The sequence below is a fragment of the Tiliqua scincoides genome, chromosome 6 (assembly GCF_035046505.1).
Source record: "Tiliqua scincoides isolate rTilSci1 chromosome 6, rTilSci1.hap2, whole genome shotgun sequence".
Taxonomy (NCBI): domain Eukaryota; kingdom Metazoa; phylum Chordata; class Lepidosauria; order Squamata; family Scincidae; genus Tiliqua; species Tiliqua scincoides.
This window is the reverse complement of record NC_089826.1, coordinates 87263308-87283077: the sequence shown is the minus strand read 5'-3', so window position 1 is coordinate 87283077 and position 19770 is coordinate 87263308. Positions and strand designations below refer to the sequence as shown.

The window sequence follows — 19770 nt, the reverse complement described above, 5'->3', positions numbered from 1 at the left end:
CCGCAATGTGGTATGCAGTTGTGACTCAGGTTTGGGGTGTGTGTTTGCATGAATTAAGATTCAGCAAGTTCCAAGGAAAGCATCTGTGTCACTTCAAGTCACATCTGGGAGTTGTTCTGAGGCCTGGGAAGGCTCATGGAGTGGGTCATGGGCCTTCCCTGGCCTCAGAAGGCCTACTGGACACGACTGGAAGTAACTTTCAGTTCGCACTCGCAACATCCGGTTGTGTTCAGGGGGTGTTTCAAGGCTGAGGAAGGCCCATGGAGGTTCCCACTCCATGGGCCTTCCTCAGCCTCAACACACCTCCTGGACAGGGTGTAATGGAAGATCAGAAGAACATCAGGTGATGATGTGGTATTGACAGTGATCCCATGTTTTGGCAGCTGCTTGCCAACTCTGGGAAGGGCAGGGCTGGCTCCACAGCTGTAATCAATCAAGGCCAATGGAGACATGGTTCGACACCTGAGCTTCATTTGACCTTGATGGGACTTTGAATGGACATGGACTGAAGAGATGGCTCAGCTGAGCCTAATTTGGACTTAACAAGGTAGCTCACAGCTGAGCTGCATTTTGGATTATGACATCCAAGGATAAAAAGCAGCTTCAGAAGGACCGAAGGGATGGGCTGGGAGAGTGGGACCCAGAGGGGTACTTGACCCAGACCTACAGGAGAAGGGGACTGCCAGGGCCCTGCTGGAGAGGAGGGACTCTGCTTCAGAAGACTGGACTGTGCTTTGGAGATTGGATTGGACTTGGACTGGAGGCTTTGGACCACTGAGTTAAGTGGAGTTTTGGGGAGGGAAAGCCTCTGGACAAGAGGATTTGCAGGGAGTGTATGTGTTTGTAGCAATAAATTCTTGTTAATTGCTATAGGTAAGAAGTTCTGTGTTTATTCCTTTGCACACCACAGCTGTTGTTCCTAGAGATAAAGAGGGTGTTAATTAGCCAAAAAGCGGGCATTAAAAGGGAGTTGGGATATTTGGATGGGACAAATTAGTGTGGTCGGCAGGATAGGACAAATTGGGACAGGACACATGGCTGGAAGTTGTAGATGTGAACCAGAAGTGGCTTCTGGATGATCCAGGAGGCCTTCTGAAGACAGTGGGAGGCTAGCAGGAGTCTGGAAGGCCTAGCACAGCGGCCAGGGGAGTCCCTGCAGCACTGCAACCCTGGCCCCCCACTGATTTCATTATCCATGAATTTCTGTGTCCGTGGGGATCATGGAACTGGTCCCTGTGGATACCAAGGGCCTCTGTAATCTCACCCTGATGTGTGTCTGAAGGCTGTTTCACTTATCGGTATAACGAGTATATATATCGGTATAACAAGTGAATGTATTTGGCAGGGCAAAACTAAATCAAAGAATGTAGCCGATTGGGAGGATATTATATTGCCCACACCAGCCCATAACAAATTATCTCCCTGACAGAATCACAGCTTTGAGGGTAAACAAGAATGTGTCAGTCAAAAGAGTAGCCTAACAGGAGCATAAAGTTTCAGTCTATAATTATATTCAGAGGAGGGCTTGATTTTGGTGATTCCATGGTTCATGACTCAAAATTTGGCAAAGTGTGGAGAGGTGTATGCAAACACCTGTTGCTTGATACCAAACCCATCACAACACACACTTGTAGAAGGGGAACTAATATTCTTGTGCTAATTTGAGTTTCCTGGCAAATCTAGAAGGGCAGAGCAGGCATGCCAAGTGTGCCAAAATTTTCCCCCAGAGTTCAAATGCTTTGAACTAACTAACTGTTTTAGCGAACATTGTTTTAGCTAACAGTGACCTAAAACCTTACCAGGTCTCATTCTATTTCCACGTAAAAATATTCTAGGCTGCAACATGGTTTGCATTTTTACTTGTTCTCCTCTTTGACCAGTCATTTTATGGGGATTCATAGAAACTCTTGGGCCAGTAAAAAGGTGGTCATTGTTTTTTCACAAACAATCTTCTTATTTAACTTGCTATATTGAATTGTGAGTAGCTCATTGTTGTGTTAGTAGAGTTTTTACTGCTGGCTTATTTATTTATTTGCAGAATTTATATCCTGCCTTTCCACTCCAGAACTGAGCACTCAAGGCAGCTAACAAATACTCTAGGGTAAGGCCACACCTGGAGTATTGTGTCCAGTTCTGGTTGCTACATCTCAAAAAGGATATAGTGGAAATGGAAAAGGTGCAAAAGAGACCGACTAAGATGATTCCTGGGCTGGGGCACCTTCCTTATGAGGAAAGGCTCATAAGGCGTTTGGGCCTCTTCTGCCTAGAAAAGAGATGCCTGAGGGGGGACATGATTGAGACATACAAAATTATGCATGGGAAGGATAAAGTGGATAGAGAGATGCTCTTTACACTCTCACATAACACCAGAACCAGGGGACATCCACTAAAACTGAGTGTTGGGAGAGTAAGGACAGACAAAAGAAAATATTTCTTTACTCAGCGTGTGGTTTGTCTGTGGAACTCCTTGCCGCAGGATATGGTGATGGCGTCTGGCCTGGATGCCTTTAAAAGGGGATTGGACAAGTTTCTGGAGGAAAAATCCATTATGGGTTACGAGCCATGATGTGTATGTGCAACCTCCTGATTTTAGAAATGGGCTATGCCAGATGCAGGGGAGGCCACCAGGATGCAGGTCTCTTGTTACCTGGTGTGCTCCCTGGGGCATTTGGTGGGCTGCTGTGAGATACAGGAAGTTGGACTAGATGGGCCTATGGCCTGATCCATCTGGGCTGTTCTTATGTTCTTACCCCCCAACTCCTTTGAGATGTCAAACATATTGCCCTTTGGCAGACCCACAAACCACACAGCCTTGACCACGCACTCCACTCTGTATTCAGTCACTCACACTTCACTATTAAATTCTTACTACGTACAACACCCCCTCTCACATTGAACTCTCATGCCCCCTGTCCCCCTCTCATGGAGCCAGAGGACACCAGCTTCACCTTGGGATCCTTGATTGGGTTTAGGGCCCAATCCTAACATTGCCAGCGGTACGAGTGTACCATTGACTCTGGGTGTTGCAAACCTGTTATAAAGCAGGTTTGCTGCCCCCAGTAAGGAGCGAGTGTTGGCACTGGGTCAGCACCAGTCAGTGCTGGGACTCAGCACCAGGAAGTTGCCCGCAATGAGCCCCCAGAGGTAAGTAGCACCACCAGGTGGTGTGGTGTGGTGTGTCTTTTCAGGGCAGAGGGGAGGTGTTCTGGGGTGGGAGCACAGGGAGGGTGGGGGTGGGGGTGGGGTGGGACCAGAGGAGGCCTTCTCTGTTGGATCCTATGCCATGCATCTGGCTGCAAAGTCCAATACAGGGCCTCTCCAGTCTGCACTGGCAAAATAGCTGCTGCAGACTAGTGAGGCCTGGGGCTTTTAAGAACATAAGAACAGCCCTGCTGGATCAGGCCATAGGCCCGCCTAGTCCAGCTTCTTGTATCTCACAGGCACATCTTCCTCCACATCTTGAGGCAGGGAGTTCCACAGACCAACCACACGCTGAGTAAAGAAATATTTTCTTTTGTCTGTCCTAACTCTCCCAACACTCAACTTTAGTGGATGTCCCCTGGTTCTGGTGGTGTGTGAGAGGGAAAAGAGCATCTCTCTATCCACTCTGTCCTTCCTGTGGGGGAAGGGTCCGAAAGTTGGTTTGGAGATGGTGATGCCAAGTTCCATCCCAGCAGCCAAACCTGGGTGTGTGTCCAGAGTCACTACTGAAGGGTCAGTGGCGTAGCTAGAGGGGGTGCCGAAGCACTCAGTTTGGCGGTCTTCTGAATGCTGGTGCCAGCAGCCCCTTTCCCTCCCACTCTAGGCGGCGGGAGCGAAACAGAGGCAGAAGCCTGGCCACTGGCAGGGCGTGTCCAGGCACCTGCCGAGCGTCGCGCTCTGCGCCCCCCCTCGCTATGCCCCCAGAGGGGCTCCTCCTCCCCGGGCTTCCTCCTCTGCGCGTGTGTTTGGCTCCCTGGCCTGGTTTACTTGGCACCAGCCCCGTGGAGCCAGTCACGTTGCCGATCCACGTGCCTGGGGGATCCTGGCCCCGAGCCCGGAATGTGCGAGTTAATCGGGCGAGGAGCAGCAGAGCCCCGCGCCGGAGGAGCCGGCCAGACTCAGCCGCCAGCGCGCCGGAGCGGCTCAGCGCAGCGCAGCGCAGCGCAGCGCCGCGCAGCGCGGATCGGCCGGCAGAAGCGCCCGCCAAGTTTGAAACGGACACGCGCGGCGACGCCGAGCTCCCCATGTAAGTGAGACCTCTCCTGGGAGGAAGCCCCACTGGCCGACTTCTGAGTAGGCTTGCCTTGGAGTGGGGGGCCAAGGCTGCAGACCTGTGCTCACTTTCCTGGGAGTAAGCCCCACTGAACACAGTGGGACTGACTTCTGAGTAGGCTTGCCTTGGAGTGGGGGGCCAAGGCTGCAATCTTGAGCTCACTTTCCTGGGAGTAAGCCCCACTGAACACAGTGGGACTGACTTCTGAGTAGGCTTGCCTCGGAGTGGGCGGCTAAGGCTGCAATCTTGAGCTCACTTTCCTGGGAGTAAGCCCCATTGAACACAGTGGGACTGACTTCTGAGTAGGCTTGCCTTGGAGTGGGCTGCTAAGGCTGCAATCTTGAGCTCACTTTCCTGGGAGTAGGCCCCATTGAACACAGTGGGACTGACTTCTGAGTAGGCTTGCCTTGGAGTGGGCTGCTAAGGCTGCAATCTTGAGCTCACTTTCCTGGGAGTAAGCCCCACTGAACACAGTGGGACTGACTTCTGAGTAGGCTTGCCTTGGAGTGGGCGGCTAAGGCTGCAATCTTGAGCTCACTTTCCTGGGAGTAGGCCCCATTGAACACAGTGGGACTGACTTCTGAGTAGGCTTGCCTCGGAGTGGGCTGCTAAGGCTGCAATCTTGAGCTCACTTTCCTGGGAGTAGGCCCCACTGAACACAGTGGGACTGACTTCTGAGTAGGCTTGCCTTGGAGTGGGCGGCTAAGGCTGCAATCTTGAGCTCACTTTCCTGGGAGTAAGCCCCACTGAACACAGTGGGACTGACTTCTGAGTAGACTTGCCTTGGAGTGGGCGGCCAAGGCTGCAATCTTGAGCTCACTTTCCTGGGAGTAGGCCCCACTGAACACAGTGGGACTGACTTCTGAGTAGGCTTGCCTTGGAGTGGGCGGCCAAGGCTGCAGACCTGTGCTCACTTTCCTGGGAGTAGGCCCCACTGAACACAGTGGGACTGACTTCTGAGTAGGCTTGCCTCGGAGTGGGCGGCCAAGGCTGCAGACCTGTGCTCACTTTCCTGGGAGTAGGCCCCACTGAACACAGTGGGACTGACTTCTGAGTAGGCTTGCCTCGGAGTGGGCGGCCAAGGCTGCAGACCTGTGCTCACTTTCCTGGGAGTAGGCCCCACTGAACACAGTGGGACTGACTTCTGAGTAGGCTTGCCTCGGAGTGGGCTGCTAAGGCTGCAATCTTGAGCTCACTTTCCTGGGAGTAAGCCCCACTGAACACAGTGGGACTGACTTCTGAGTAGACTTGCCTAGGAGTGGGCTGTGTTTTTAGAGCTGGTTCCCATCTCATGTACCCCGAAGGATGTTTGCTCAGAAGTGAGCCTCGTTCATTGCAGTGGAACGTGCTCCCAGGTCGGTGTGATGAAGATAATCGGGGTTCGGTCTCAATTTTGACACCCCCAGGTGCTGTGCCTTCAACGGTCTTGGACGGCATCTCTGCCTGTATTAAACACAAAGTGGATTGTTGAAGGTGGTTCGTTGCATTTAAAATGATTTTTTGCTTCGATGAACCTTCTTTTGGGGGGGGGGAGTCGTGACATTTAAAATCCATGAATGCAGCCCCTGTGGAAGCAGCTTGTAAGAGTGATCTGTGAAGAGCTGAAGCGTCAATAAGGGGAGGGGGACAGACAGACAGACTGACTGACTAGTACCCGCAGCCCGGATCGTGTCTCTCAGTGGAGAATGTGAGCCAGTGGCGTAGCGAGAGGGGGTGCAAAGCACGAAGCTTTGCTCCCCCCCTCACTCTGCGTTCAGGCAACTGCAAAACTTAGTGCTTTGCACCCCCTCTCGCTATGCCACTGTGCAGAGCCGCCTTATTCCGCGTTCTCTGAGTGTGGTTTGCACCAGTGACCTGGAATCCGAGTCCCCCTCGCTGAAGCCTGTCACTGGATCCTTTGGCCAATGAGGAAGAACAGGCGGGGGGGGGGGAGGCGGAGAATGCCAGAAGCCCAGCAATGCTCAAACGGCACGACGATGCTGCTTGCCTGTCCAGACGACTTGGGCGCAGTGGCGTAGCTAGAGGGGGTGCCAAGCGCTAAGTTTTGCAGGGAGCCTCACCGCAGCGTGCAAGCGGCCCCTCCCCTTTGAAACCAGGCATACGCCTCCCCCCAATGCGTCCGAAGGAGAGGGGCCCCTTACGTGGTGCGGTGAGGCTCCCCGCAAAACATAGCGCTTTGCACCCCCTCTAGCTACGCCACCACTTAGTAGTAGCTCTTATGGGACCTGCTGGTGAGTGGAATCCGCGAGACTTGGGCTACAATCCCATCCATGCTTTCCTGGAAGTAAGCCCCACTGACTGTAATGGGATGTCCTTCTGAGTAGACATGCCTAGGATGGGGCTCTTACTCCCAAAAGTAACCCTGCATCCGCTCAAAGTGCCCCTAGACCGTTTGGCATACTGGAAGACCCAATAACCCTGCTGGGATCCCTTTTGCAAGCTGGAAAGTCAGAACTGTGACTTCTTTTATATTGCGCGTGCAAATAAGGCTCCCTGCCCCGAGGGCTTTACAATCTATTCTAGATTTGGATACCACGGAGATTGCCTAGGATGGGGGCGGGTGGATCAGGGGGTGCATATTCCAGACTCTCCATTGCACTCTTGTCCATAGGGAATGAACTCTTTTGTATCCTCTTAAAAGGGCAACAGTTTCCCCCCCCCCCATCTCCAGTTCGATTCGTGGTCCCTTCTTGGCTGGCGGAATCTCCTGGTCCCGGGAGGCCGCTGGCCCAACTGCAAAGCCAGCCTGGGGGCCCAAGTTCGCCTGGCGAGCCCACACAGAGGTGGCGTGATGGGCGGTGGGGAGGAGCCTGCAGACTGGCTCGGGAGGGCGATCCAGCTCCTCCAACCTCCAGAGACGTAGGGTGGGTAGGGAGGCAGGTGAGGCAGAGCCTCCCCACCCCAGTCCTTCATAAAGCTCCGCTGGGTGAGATGTGCAAGCACTCACAACCCACGCACTCTGCACTCTCCTTGCTCTGTGTGTGGGTTGTATGTGCTTGCACACTAGTGGCGTAGCTAGAAAGGGTGCAAAGCTCTTAAATTTTGCAGGGGCCCTCCCCCTTGGAGCCCCCCCCAGGAATGGGTCCGAAGGAGGAGGCCCCTTAAGAACATAAGAACAGCCCCGCTGGATCAGGCCATAGGCCCATCTAGTCCAGCTTCCTGTATCTCACAGCGGCCCACCAAAGGCCCAAGGGAGCACACAAGACAGCAAAGGACCTGCATCCTGGTGCCCTCCCTTGCATCTGACAGAGCCCATTTCCACATCAGGAGGTTGCGCATACACATCAAGTCTTGTAGCCAGTAATGGACTTTTGCTCCAGAAATTTGTCCAATCCCCTTTTAAAGGCATCTAGGCCAGCTGCCATCACCACATCCCGTGGCAAGGAGTTCCACAGACCAACCACACGCTGAGTAAAGAAATATTTGTGATGAGGCTCCCTGCAAAATGTAGCACTTTGCACTCTCCCACAGTGGGGGGTCTGAGACAGGCTTGTGACTATGGCTGTGACTATTTCTGTGCTGTTCCACTGAAGTTGCTGGATGGAAGCTGTTGCTTCTATCCCTATGAAAGTATAATAATGGTCTACCTTGCTGGTCTGTTGTAGGGATTACTGAGCCAAGCTATGTGCAGTGTTCTGAACATTTAGGAAACATGATAGGCTTTTAATGTTTATTAATATTACATAAGTGTATAAAAGTTTTTGGTATTTTTGTGGTTTTCCAAATCCTTTGTTCAAATAATGAAATGTTTAATTGTCTTGAATTATCAGAAGCAGGTTCTATAGTAGTATAGGGCTGTAGGTCTTTGGGGGAGTGTGTGCTTTGCATGAAGGAAAGGTTCAATAACTTGCATCTCAAAATAGGACTGGAAAAGACCCCCCCACCCTGAAGAGCAGCTTTCAGCAACATAGACAGTGGCGAGCTAGGTGGACCTGTAAAGGCAGGTTCCTCTGCATTGAGGCTTTTGTGCAATCCCTGATATTTCAGTTTTTGCTTACATTCCTATATAGTCCATGTGGGGGGCTGGCCAACCTTTCAACTTTTGGACTCCTGGACCTTTAACAACTGTGTAGAGGCAGAAATTTCAGCAGGTGCAGCTTATCATTCAGTTAACTCACAGATGACCAGCTGCACCTGCTGAAATTCTCTCCTCTACACAATTGCTAAAGGTCCAGGAGCCCTCAAGTTGAAAGTTGGCCATCCCTGGTCTATATAAACGCCAGGCTTATTTTCTAGTAATTTGCATGCTAGTGTGATGATGTGGATAGACAATGAACTGTGTGCCCTAGAGGCAACTGAAAATGCATAGATTACTTTTTTTCTGGATGATGCTTGAGGAAGGGTGGGGTAGTTTGACAAATGTGATGACATGATGTCATTTTGCCAGCACTGTCATGGGTCTAGTCGTGGTGCAGAGAACCTAGATTTTGCTATATAAAAAGGAATCTCCACACGGGAAATTGTGTTGCTCTTTTAAAAATAGGAGGAAAGTCCATTGCCTTCTTGCAGAGACGTGGTGATGCAGAGCCTCCCCACCGGAGTCCTTCAAAAGTGAATGCCACCGCCATGGGAGATGTGCAAGCATCCACAACCAGGCGCTGTGCATGTGGGTTGTAGGTGATTCACACCTCTCATGGCAGCAGTACTTTCGAAGGACTCCCACGTGGAGGCTCTGCCTCACCTGCCTCCCCACCCACTGCACATCCCTACCTTCTTGTGATTCCTCTTGGACTAAATGCTCAGTTAATTTTTTTTTCCCCCAATATAATACACCCTGGCAAATTTAAGCACTCAAATCAGAGCATATGCTTACTTCTCCCATTGAAAACAATGAGGACAAAAGTACTTCGGATGAATGATTTGTGTCTCTTATGTGCAGTATATATGACCTCCATAAAAATCAGCAGTACAACTCTTGCCTTTTTTTCATCATGGAGTCACTACAAATGCAGCATCTTGCTTATTCACTGGAACGTGCTGGAATCCCTAGCACGTATGCACTGCTGAAACAGAGACGCCTGCGTTGGCTCGGTCATGTCGTGAGATTGGATGATGGCCAGATCCCAAAGGATCTCTTCTATGGAGAACTCGTGCAAGGAAAGCACCCTACAGGTAGACCAGAGCTGCGATACAAGGACATCTGCAAGAGGGATCTGAAGGCCTTAGGAGTTGACCTCAACAAGTGGGAAACCCTGGCCTCTGAGCAGCCCGCTTGGAGGCAGGCTGTGCAGCATGGCCTTTCCCAGTTTGAAGAGACACTTGGCCAACAGTCTGAGGCAAAGAGGCAAAGAAGGAAGGCCCATAGCCAGGGAGACAGACCAGGGACAGGCTGCACTTGCTCCCGGTGTGGAAGGGATTGTCACTCCCAAATCGGCCTTTTCAGCCACACTAGATGCTGTTCCAGAACCACCTTTCAGAGCGCGATACCATAGTCTTTCGAGACTGAAGGTTGCCAGCTAGCTAGCTTATTCACTTAGCAGAGAGTTCCAATGGGCTTTATTATTTCCAAGGGGGCTTGAATAATACCTGCCTGCCCAGCTGATCCAGGGATTTCTTGGCTCTCAGCTCTGTTTACCAGGTCTGGACTAGTCCCTGCTCAGCAGTTTGATCTGCAACAATTAGTAAGTAGTGTTGTGTCTTCTTGCATTTGCACTGCTACAAATGGCTCTTTGGAAAGACCATGAGAGATGCATTTCCTTGTTTGTTTGGTTCTGTTTGTTCTGTAGCAAATGAGAGAAACCGTCATGTGTGGGCAGAGATTTTCCCGCTGCAGGATTTGAAAAATAAAGCAAAGTACCCGCCTTGTTCAATCTGGGCAGTCTGTAGAGAAGTGATTCACGTGATCTTGGATGCAAAGGCGGTTACAGACACTCAAACTAGAAGCAGATGGTGAAAGAAAAAGACTGGGGAAATTCCAGAGTCGCCTTGCAGTCAAGACACACTCTCCCTGGGCGCCAAAACTGCTTCACTTTCAAAATTAGGGGATGAAGCAGAGTGATCAGAGGGAAAGGAGTGCAAAGGGAAGGCCAAATTGTATAGCTAAATGTAGAGAAATACAGAGAAATGTAGCTGGTAGAAATCGTTGTGCCATTTTGACTGCAATCCTGTGATATGTGAAAGGAGTATCTCCTGATACTGATACTGAAAGGAAGACCCATTGAATCCACTGGCCCTGAGTAAACACCTTTGGGATTGTGTGGCGTTTTGGGGAGGGGGGAGGCACACAATCACATCCTAAAACTTTGTGCCACCAAAGTCTGTATTTATCATATCTGTCTCAAGGAACCTTCTCAAGGAATGTTTAGCACAGGCTTGAAAATAATGACTTAGGCTGCAATCCTATCCACAGTTTCCTGGGAGTAAGCCCTACTGACTATAATTGGACTTACTTCTGAGTAGACAGGCATAGGCTTGAGCTTGAAGTTATTCAAGAAGAATGGCTTCCAAATATCCAGCCAGGAAAGTTTCACACATATTGGGGTTCTTATTTAGCTTTCACCTGCAAATGCTGAATGTAGCTATGCAAGAAGAATGTTAGTTGCATTTACTTTTTGAGTGTTCAGTGGGCTTTTGTTCACCCTGCAGTGATTTTCAACTGGTATGCTACGGCACATTGGTGTGCCACAAAAGGTCTACAGCCAAAAAGCCTTCCTTATGAGGAAAGGCTACGGTGTTTGGGCCTCTTCAGCCTAAAAAAGAGACGCCTGAGGGGGGACATGGTGGGCCGCTGTGAGATACAGGAAGCTGGACTAGATGGGCCTATGGCCTGATCCGGTGGGGCTGTTCTTATATTCTTATGACATGATTGAGACATACAAAATTATGCAGGGGATGGATAGAGTGGATAGGGAGATGCTCTTTACACTCTCACATAACACCAGAACCAGGGGACATCCACTAAAATTGAGTGTTGGGAGAGTTAGGACAGACAAAAGAAAATATTTCTTTACTCAGCGTGTGGTTGGTCTGTGGAACTCCTTGCCACAGGATGTGGTGACGGCATCTAGCCTGGATGCCTTTAAAAGGGGATTGGACAAGTTTCTGGAGGAAAAATCCATTACAGGGTACAAGCCATGATGTGTATGCGCAACCTCCTGATTTTAGAAATGGGCTATGTCAGAATACCAGATGCAGGGGAGGGCACCAGGATGAGGTCTCTTGTTATGTGGTGTGCTCTCTGGGGCATTTGGTGGGCCGCTGTGAGATACAAGAAGCTGGACTAGATGGGCCTATGGCCTGATCCAGTGGGGCTGTTCTTATGTTCACAGGTGTGCCATGGGAGTTTGGAGCCCAGCGGTTGAAAATAGCTGAAAAACTCTTCCAGGTTCTGCAGCTCTGTTTCTAGGGCAACTGTCTGTAGTAACAAATTGTCTGCCCTTCTTCCTCTGCAGGTGGAGGAAGACAATTGGCTGGCACTTTCCCCTTCTTCAAAGGGGGTTTCTACACCTTCAGGCTTTTGGGGGGGGGGAAATCAGGGTTTAGTTCAGGATTTAGTTCAAACTGTTCTATCTCATTGAGGCAAGTTGAATTTTTGTAGGACTGTTGGCAATTCAAGCTGTTGATCAAATGCATGTATACATACGTGTCCCTTTTTTACACAGCACAGTTTCTTTTCTAATTGCTGTTTGCTGGTGTTCTTCTGCATCTTTTTAGATTGTGAGCCCTTTTGGGACAGGGAGCCATTTAGTTAGATGTGGATCTGATCCAGAAAGCACTTGTGATGTTCTTAAGCAAGAGTACTTATTCAGGGCTGCTTAACACCATTTAGTTATGCCTTAATATGTCCACATTCTTGACTTGTAATTGTAAAACACTTTGGCAGAGGTTGTCGGTTCCAGAGGGTGGACCTCTGAAACCTCTGGAGGGCAGACCCCATGAGCCCTGAAGGTCCCATAAATCTGCTCCATCATTGACTTCTGCAGGACTTGCAATCTAAAAGCCAGCTTTGAAAATCTAGAGTCACTGTGACAGTGTAATTTTGCACACTCTGCAAAATCAGTGGCACCTTACACACAGTGTAACTCTTGAGTTTCACAGTTGTCTCAAGCTGTAAGTCAGTGGGGTTCATCTAGAATCCTTCTAGAATTCTGGGTTATTAGCTGGGTTATTAGCTTATTGGAAAGGGAAGGTGAAGGAAGTGCTTACAACTCGCTCCCAGGCGGTGGGGCCTGGGAAACAGGTCAGAGTGAGAGAGGGAGTAACAGCCCCCGTCCTCCACCACTGAGCTCCAGTCACCATGCTCTACATGCTCTTTCTCTACAGCTGAGAAAGAGTGGGGCAAGCTGCACAGTGGGGCAGAGAAAGAGTGGGGCAAGTGGCGAGCTACGCCACTGCATGTTGGTCTCCATCTTTTGGTTTTTCTTTGCTAAATTGCTAAATCACAGTTGGGGGGGCAGAATCTGAACTAGGACTAAAGTGGGGCAAATGGTTAAATTCCTCCCCCTCCCATGCAGATCAGCTTCCATCCCACAGCTGCTATTTATCAAAGAATAAGTACAGGTATGCACCATAAAGCAACTTTTTGGTTAACGATGGAACATATGTGGTGGTGGTCCCATAAGATTATAATGATGAAAAACTTTGTGTAGCTACATTATATTGCGTAGCTGTGAGCAGCAGGTCACGACTCAATTCTTGGTGGGTTGCAGGCTGGCAGCGGCTGAGGGACTGCAAGACATTCTGGGGTGTTACCCGGCTGCCACAAGGCATTCTGGGACTCTCCCCAGCTACCACCACTCTGTGATGTTTGCATAATGACGATGCACCCAACAATGCATTTCAGAGAGCATACCCCCATTGCTAAGTGACGTGTACCTGTATGTAAGGCCAGTGACATAATGTAACATGTTATTTGGCCTTGAGAGCTAAGGTGGGATAGTGCCTCTATGGTTTCCTTACATCTCCATAAAGAAAATACCCATAACCTTACTTTAAAAATAAATAGTTCAAGTGTAAGAGAGGGGTTAGGAATACCCCGGGGAAGGCCAGGCCTCCTTAGACAGCACTACCTACGGCTACATCTTTAAACACACCATAGCACTTTATTTTGCTTTCTGATTTAAACGGATGTCTATTTCTGTTTGTGACAGGGAATCACTGCTCTGTGCTCTTGTAGAAGAAAGGCAGGCAGGAGAGAGGATGGAGCTGAGATTCAAGAAAGCGAGCCATGTGCGGAGGAACCTCTTTGGCCCTGTGGACCACGACCATTTGCAGCAGGAGTTCCAGCGCATGCTGTACGCCAGCATGGAAAAGGCCAAGAGGAGATGGAACTTTGACTTTGTGCAAGAGATGCCTGCGGAAGGCCTTTTACAGTGGGAGGAGCTGCAGGACCGCGAGGTCCCCACCTTTTACCATGCTTGTGTGGTAGGGGGTGCTCGCAAACCCCTGCAGCCTGTGAACCGGTTCGTAGCCAAGGAAGCCAGAGCTCAGCACACTGGCAAAGTGAAACCCCAGAGGGCCAAGAAGATGCCAAAGAAGAAGAGCCTGGCAGGAAAGAAGCGAAGGGACACATTTCTGACTGGTATGTGAAATGTGTTTCTTAAGCTCATGTTTCTTGTTTCCATCCTAGTGCTGCAATACAAAGGAGTATCCAGCCATGTGCCACATAAATAATAGAAGGCCATCGTAATTTTCTGTGTCTTTCTTCTCATGGCACACTGACCTATATGGTCTTTGTCTCTTATGATGTCACTTGTGGCTTCCGGGAGACTTGTCTGGATTCTGGGGCTGTTTCTTGGGCAACTGTCACTAGTAATCTGTCCCAGCTATAGAGTTCAGGTCTGAGTTGATGGTGCAGGTCCAAGTTGCCTCATAGCAGCTGCTGGGCTTAACCCAAGGCAAGGGGACAAATGTCCCCTTACCTCCAGGTGTCTTCCAGCAGCTGAAATTGCCCTGTGGGATGTATCTGTGCCACCACAGCTTCATTGGCACGGGGGACTTTGGTTAGGATTGGGCTGCCCATTTCTGTGTAAAAGACCTTACGTTCTTCCAGCTACCTCTAGTTTTCAGAAGAATAAGAGATGAGTAGGCCAAAGCTCTGAACATCAATATTATTGATGACTACGTAGCACACCACTTAGCGCAGTGGTTCCAAACTTTTTAGCACGGGACCCACTTTTTCAAATGACCCTCTATCGCAACCCATCTCGATTTAAGAGACATTTAAAAAAAAAACAGTTTCACCTTACCAGCTGCTCAAGCCTTGTGTTTGTCCTTTTGACTATGGTGTGAAGGAGACCACCTTCTGGAGTGTATGTTGAGCTCCATTTCACCATATTGGGACCGTCCTGGTGGTGTTTTTAAAAATTCCCTCCTCCTCCTGTCTTCCTTCACAAGTCTTTGCCATGGATGTTTGTGAAAACTGCAGGATTTGTTTCCTACTGAACATGCTCCTTTTTGTGCCGCCCAGCAGTACGTGAGTCACCAACGTACATGTTACCCCCCATCACAAATTGGCGTTGGCTGGAATAACTGAAGGAGGCTTTGCAAATCCTACATAATTTCCAGGTCTTTGCCAAGAGCATATTTTCTTGGCACACATGCCAGGCTTCAGCTGCTCTGGGGGAAGGCTGGCAACTTTCGTTGCCACTCAGGAAGCCTGGGAAAGTGATGGTGAAATGATCCCAGGACCTGCTTCTTGGTACCATTTTGATTTGTTACTTTCACAATCAGCCCCTGCCTGGGGAGATGCTTTGATTTTTCTTTCTCTGTAATTTGTAATTCTGCACAGATTGTGTCTGTGGGGAAGGTGAAATTGTGATGTGCATTAACTGGCCAGCAGAAATTCATTCTGCATCATGTATAGATTGGTTCTGAGCATCTCTCAATGGTTACTGCCTTGTTTGTTTTTGCCACAGATTATTATTCAGCAAAGAAGAAGCAAATCAGGATGGACATGCAAACGCCTGTCAAGAAACTCGCTTTCTAGACTAGAGCATCACATGCTCCAGATGTCAAAGAAAGATTCGACCTTGTAGCAGATTTGAAAGTCCAGGGAGCAAACACTTGGGGCCTCACACAGAATGACACAATCAGGAGTCCCAAACAGGAACTTTTTGAACAGCAAGACGCTCCCATCTGAATGCAGTTAGGCCAAATACGCTGGAAACCCTCAATCTCAGGGGGCTCCTTGCCTTTTAAAGAAAGGGGAAAGCAGGTGATTAAGTCAGAAATAGGCCAATTGTAGCAACACTAACACCCCAAGCTGGGATATGGCTTATCACTCAAAATACTATGTATGAACAAATCGTGAGCACCATTATATGGTCTTCTATACTATATGTTTTTTTTAATGTATTTAATATGGTGGCTTTCATTTTGACATAATGATGATACTTTACCTGCTAATTGGGTTTGTTTGGGGCTTTTGTATTTTGATTGAGCATACCAAATCCTTAATTTGGCTGCCATAAAAGTGCCATAAAAGTGTACTATCCCTACACAGTACTTATGCAGAAAAACCCCAGTCCTGAACTTTGCATCAGAACACAGCACCTATATTTCTGCTATGAACATATTATTCTAAGTGCCCTGTCCAAACATGCTGCAGGGGAGTGAGTGGCCTTGGAAGGATGGAGCCCTGGCTAAAGTGTCACACTTGTGTCAGGGCATAGCCTATTGATAGTGAAATTCCAGGCAGCATAACACTTCCATTCAGATTGGCAGAATTATATGGTGCAGTTTTGCTGGACAAGTCCAGATGGTTCAGAGCACTAGTGGTTAGGATCATGTGTTTGAACACTTCCCCATATAAATAGCTCCCTACTGGTAGGAACCAAGCAGGACATTTAGCAGTCTTTCTGTTATGCTAATTTTTTTACATGCAGGAGGAGTTTAAGGGAAATGTTCCTGTAGGTTGTTCTGTCTGTTTAATAGCTGCATCAACAGGGAGAAGGTGAACAAACACACCTTTTCCTCATAACTTTTCTGAGATTTTCTGAACACACATCTCTGCTATGGAGCAATGGAAGGCAGAATAAATTCTCTTTGAGGTGTGAGTGGAAAGCCCTGGATGGCACCAGGGGCAGTTGGGTTGGCATCCTATTTGGGGATCCAAAGGCCCACCATGTCATTGGCTCCTGCTTGCCTGTTTTTCCAAGTGCAGATAGCCAGTGGGAGAGATCAGGATTTGGACTGCAATGCACAAGGAGAGTTCTTTTTAAATCTTGTGCCACTGTGCTGTGGTCCTGACAAAATGCCAACTCACCATGACTGCTGGTTGCCTCAGAAGCAAAGCTCCCAATTGAAATCGCTGCAGTGTGGCTATTTTGACTGGGACTAGTGCCACTCACTGAGATCCTGACTCCCTCACTGCAAGTACTGTTTCCATTTGGAAAAAGAGACATGCAAGAGTCAATGACATTAGCTTGGCCCTAATATTCCTCTGTCTTATGGGCCAGATTTCCTTCTCTTATGAACAATGGCATAGCTAGAGGGGGTGCAAAGCATTAAGTTTTTCAGGGAGCCTTCCCCTCCCCTTCAGAGCCATTCCTAGCAGGGGAGCAAAACAGAGGCATTTGCCTCTTCTCTGGCATTTGCCTCTGTTTTGTTCCCACTGCCTGGAATGGCTCCAAAGGGGCGGGGCAGTGGCTGCTTGCATGCCACAGTGAGGCTCCCTGTAAAACCTAGTGCTTTGTACCCCCTCTAGCTATGCCACTGTGTATGAACATCTGTTTCAGTGGGTTTCCCTTGACCTACATATTTGAATAAGCTGCACTTGTTCTTTGCATTTAAGTCCCACTGAACTCCACTGGACTTAAGCATTGGTGTAACTGTGCAGTAACACAGTCCTAGTTCTATATGACTACTTAGAGAAATAGGTTCCCAAATCTATTGACCTGAAAAAATGTTATAAAATTGGCATCATAAAATTGCACCCATAAATGAAACACAAATACCTCAGTATTAGGCCATCAATTTTATGGGTCATTCTCCGCTTTAAGTTTTTGTTTTTGCATTATCGTAAGGTCACTGGGCGTGTGAACATGATGGCACTGTTTTTATCAGCTATAGTTTTGGGTGCCATTGAACGTGTGTGTGTATGTTTTAAACTTTTACTACTATAATTTATTTGGATTTTTATAGAAAAAGAATAATTATTTGTGCTGGATCAACTGGCATTGTATGGAATACATGTTCAGATAGTCATTCTGCAATATGTGAAATATTATTCAGCTCCCCTGTCAGGGAAGAAGACCCTGGGGGGAAGGTAGGCTGCCAAGGGGATTAGCACCTAATGGTCAGCACGCACACACCCCTTCCCACTCCCTGCTTTTCCTTTACTGGACCAGCAGCTGAATGGGGGAAAACCTTGGTAGTTTTTTTTTAATCTACTGCCACCATCCCAGGCTTCAGGGACCAGGTGGGGGGGGGGCTATCTCAGAAAGCACCCCCTCCTAGAGACCACTGAACTCCAGTGGTTCTTATTAAAAATTAAACTCACAGTAGCATCTACAGGGAAAGAGATGGGACAACCTATAGAGGCCCAAATCCTATCCAGCTTTCCAGCACTGATGTTGCCATGTCAACAGGGTTGTCATTCTGTGGTGGAGGGACAGTCACAGAAGCCTCCTTAGGGTGACAGAATGTTTGTTCCCTTATCTTGGGACTGCATTGTGGCTGCATCAGTGCGGAAAGTTGGATGGGATTGGGCCTTGAATTACCCATGAATATGGACTAGGCAGAGAAGGATCAAACTATATCTGGGTTATTAAAACCATAGGAGGGGAAACAAGGCATTCATTGTATCTCCATTTGTGTGTTCCTTCTGGGAAAACAAACGGTGACCCCAAATTAGTGTGAGAGGAATAATTTTGAATAGTAGTGAACCTGCAGTCACTTGACGGTTCTGGAAAACTTTCCTAAGTTTGATTTGAAGTCTAAACCTGATTCCGTACTATTTAGGACAGCCCTGAATAATTTATTTGAGAAGTTTTCTATTGTCTGAATCTTCTTGAATTAATTCTGTATCATTAGCACCCTGAACCCAACCACATTTATCTGGGAATACGTCTCATTGCCATGCCTTAGTAGGGATCTGTAGAACTGCAGATTTAAGGCTTGGGAGTATGCTTACTCCCACAGCATGCTATGAGACGCACTTCTGAGTAACTATGCACTGGCTGTGTCTGAGTAAAATGAAAGAATGAAAAAGCAACCATTATTTTCTTTGTGTAGGGTTTAAAGTGCCCATGTGTGAGTGTGCATTGAGCAGTAGATGCATAAAGTTTTTGTAAATAAAGAGAATTTTTGTGGAATACTGATTCAGTTTTTTTCTGTAATGGGTGAATCAGTTTCTAGCCTGTTTAGCTCTAACAAAGTTCTCTATTTCTTGGTTAAACCATAACACTACATTTTGGGCGCAATCCTAACCCCTTATGTCAGTGCTTTCCAGCACTGACATAAGGGCAGTGCAGCTCTGAAGTAAGGGAACAAACATTCCCTTCCTTTGAGGAGGCCTCCGTGAGTGACTCCCAACTGCAGGATGCAGCACACGTCCCATTGGCACCGCTAGGCCAGTGCTGGAAAGTACTGACGTAAGGGGTTAGGATTGCACCCTTAGATTTCTATACTGAAATTTCCTGTCAATAAATTGGGATACAGCTTAACATTGTTCCTTAAAAGTTAGAGATATTAATAATATTCCCCACATACAGTATCTAACAGCCCAGTCCTACGTTTGGGCTGCACTGATGGGGCATATATTCTGCTGGCTGCACTATCACATGAGTGCTTTGCGACAGCATTTGTAGCATGCTGGTGGGAAGGCTAGCTTCTTCCAGCTAGCACCGGCAGTTGCAAGGTTACCTGCCAGAGCAAGTGAGTTGGGGGGCGAGTAGGGGAGGGTGAGGAGGGGTTGGAATGGGGAGGAGATGGGGCAGGCCATGGTGGATCAGGGCCGGGAGGAGAGAAGGATTGGTGGTGCTTGTGTGTGTGCCGTATCCTAAACCCCCAGACCTGATTCGCCTGCACAATCAACTCGACCTTGCACCAGCGGTATCACTGGTATAAGTCTGAGTTGACCTATTGAAACTGCTTGAGCTTATACTGGGGCAAGAGGACAAATGTCCCCTTACTGCCAAGCAGACTTCTAGCAGTTACACCCCCATGGCATGCAGTGTAGCCCATGCCGGCACCACTGCATTGCCACATGGGGATTTAGGTTGGTTTGGGCTGTGAGATGTTTAAGTGTTTACTCTGGTGTGGCACTTTAGTGCTTACTAAAGACACAACCTCTGACTTTTTGATGATGATTATGATACGGGAGAAGCATGAAAACACAGACCACCTGACAGGCTACCCAGAGTTCAATGGTGGAATCTGCTGGTTTTGGTGGCCCCAAACTGTGATCTGGTTGGGTCCAGAGGCCCTTCTGAGGGCTGAAAGGGACGGCTTCTGGTTTTTGTTCAAAACCCGGAAGTCATTCTTTTCAACCCTCAGAAGGACCTCTGGATCTGACTGGAGCATAGCTCCGGTTGAGTTTGGAGGGCTGCAGTTGTCTCACCCCATGAGACAAC

The 19770-nt window shown here is 48.5% G+C and overlaps 1 protein-coding gene across 1 annotated transcript; it reads left to right on the top strand.

Annotated features, from left to right (window-relative positions):
* The first annotated feature begins 4089 nt into the window (after positions 1–4089).
* LOC136655628 (cyclin-dependent kinase inhibitor 1-like) lies at positions 4090–18510 on the top strand. Its single transcript, XM_066632212.1, has 3 exons — positions 4090–4228; positions 13345–13775; positions 15112–18510. Coding segments are annotated over exons 1-3 (504 nt in total). The 5' UTR covers positions 4090–4226; the 3' UTR covers positions 15183–18510.
* Positions 18511–19770: the final 1260 nt, after the last annotated feature.

Bases quoted from the DNA above. Each gene is read 5' to 3' on its own strand.
- LOC136655628 (XM_066632212.1), top strand. The intron at 13,776-15,111 runs GTATGTGAAATG...TTTTTGCCACAG, and splicing joins AAGGGACACATTTCTGACTG to ATTATTATTCAGCAAAGAAG.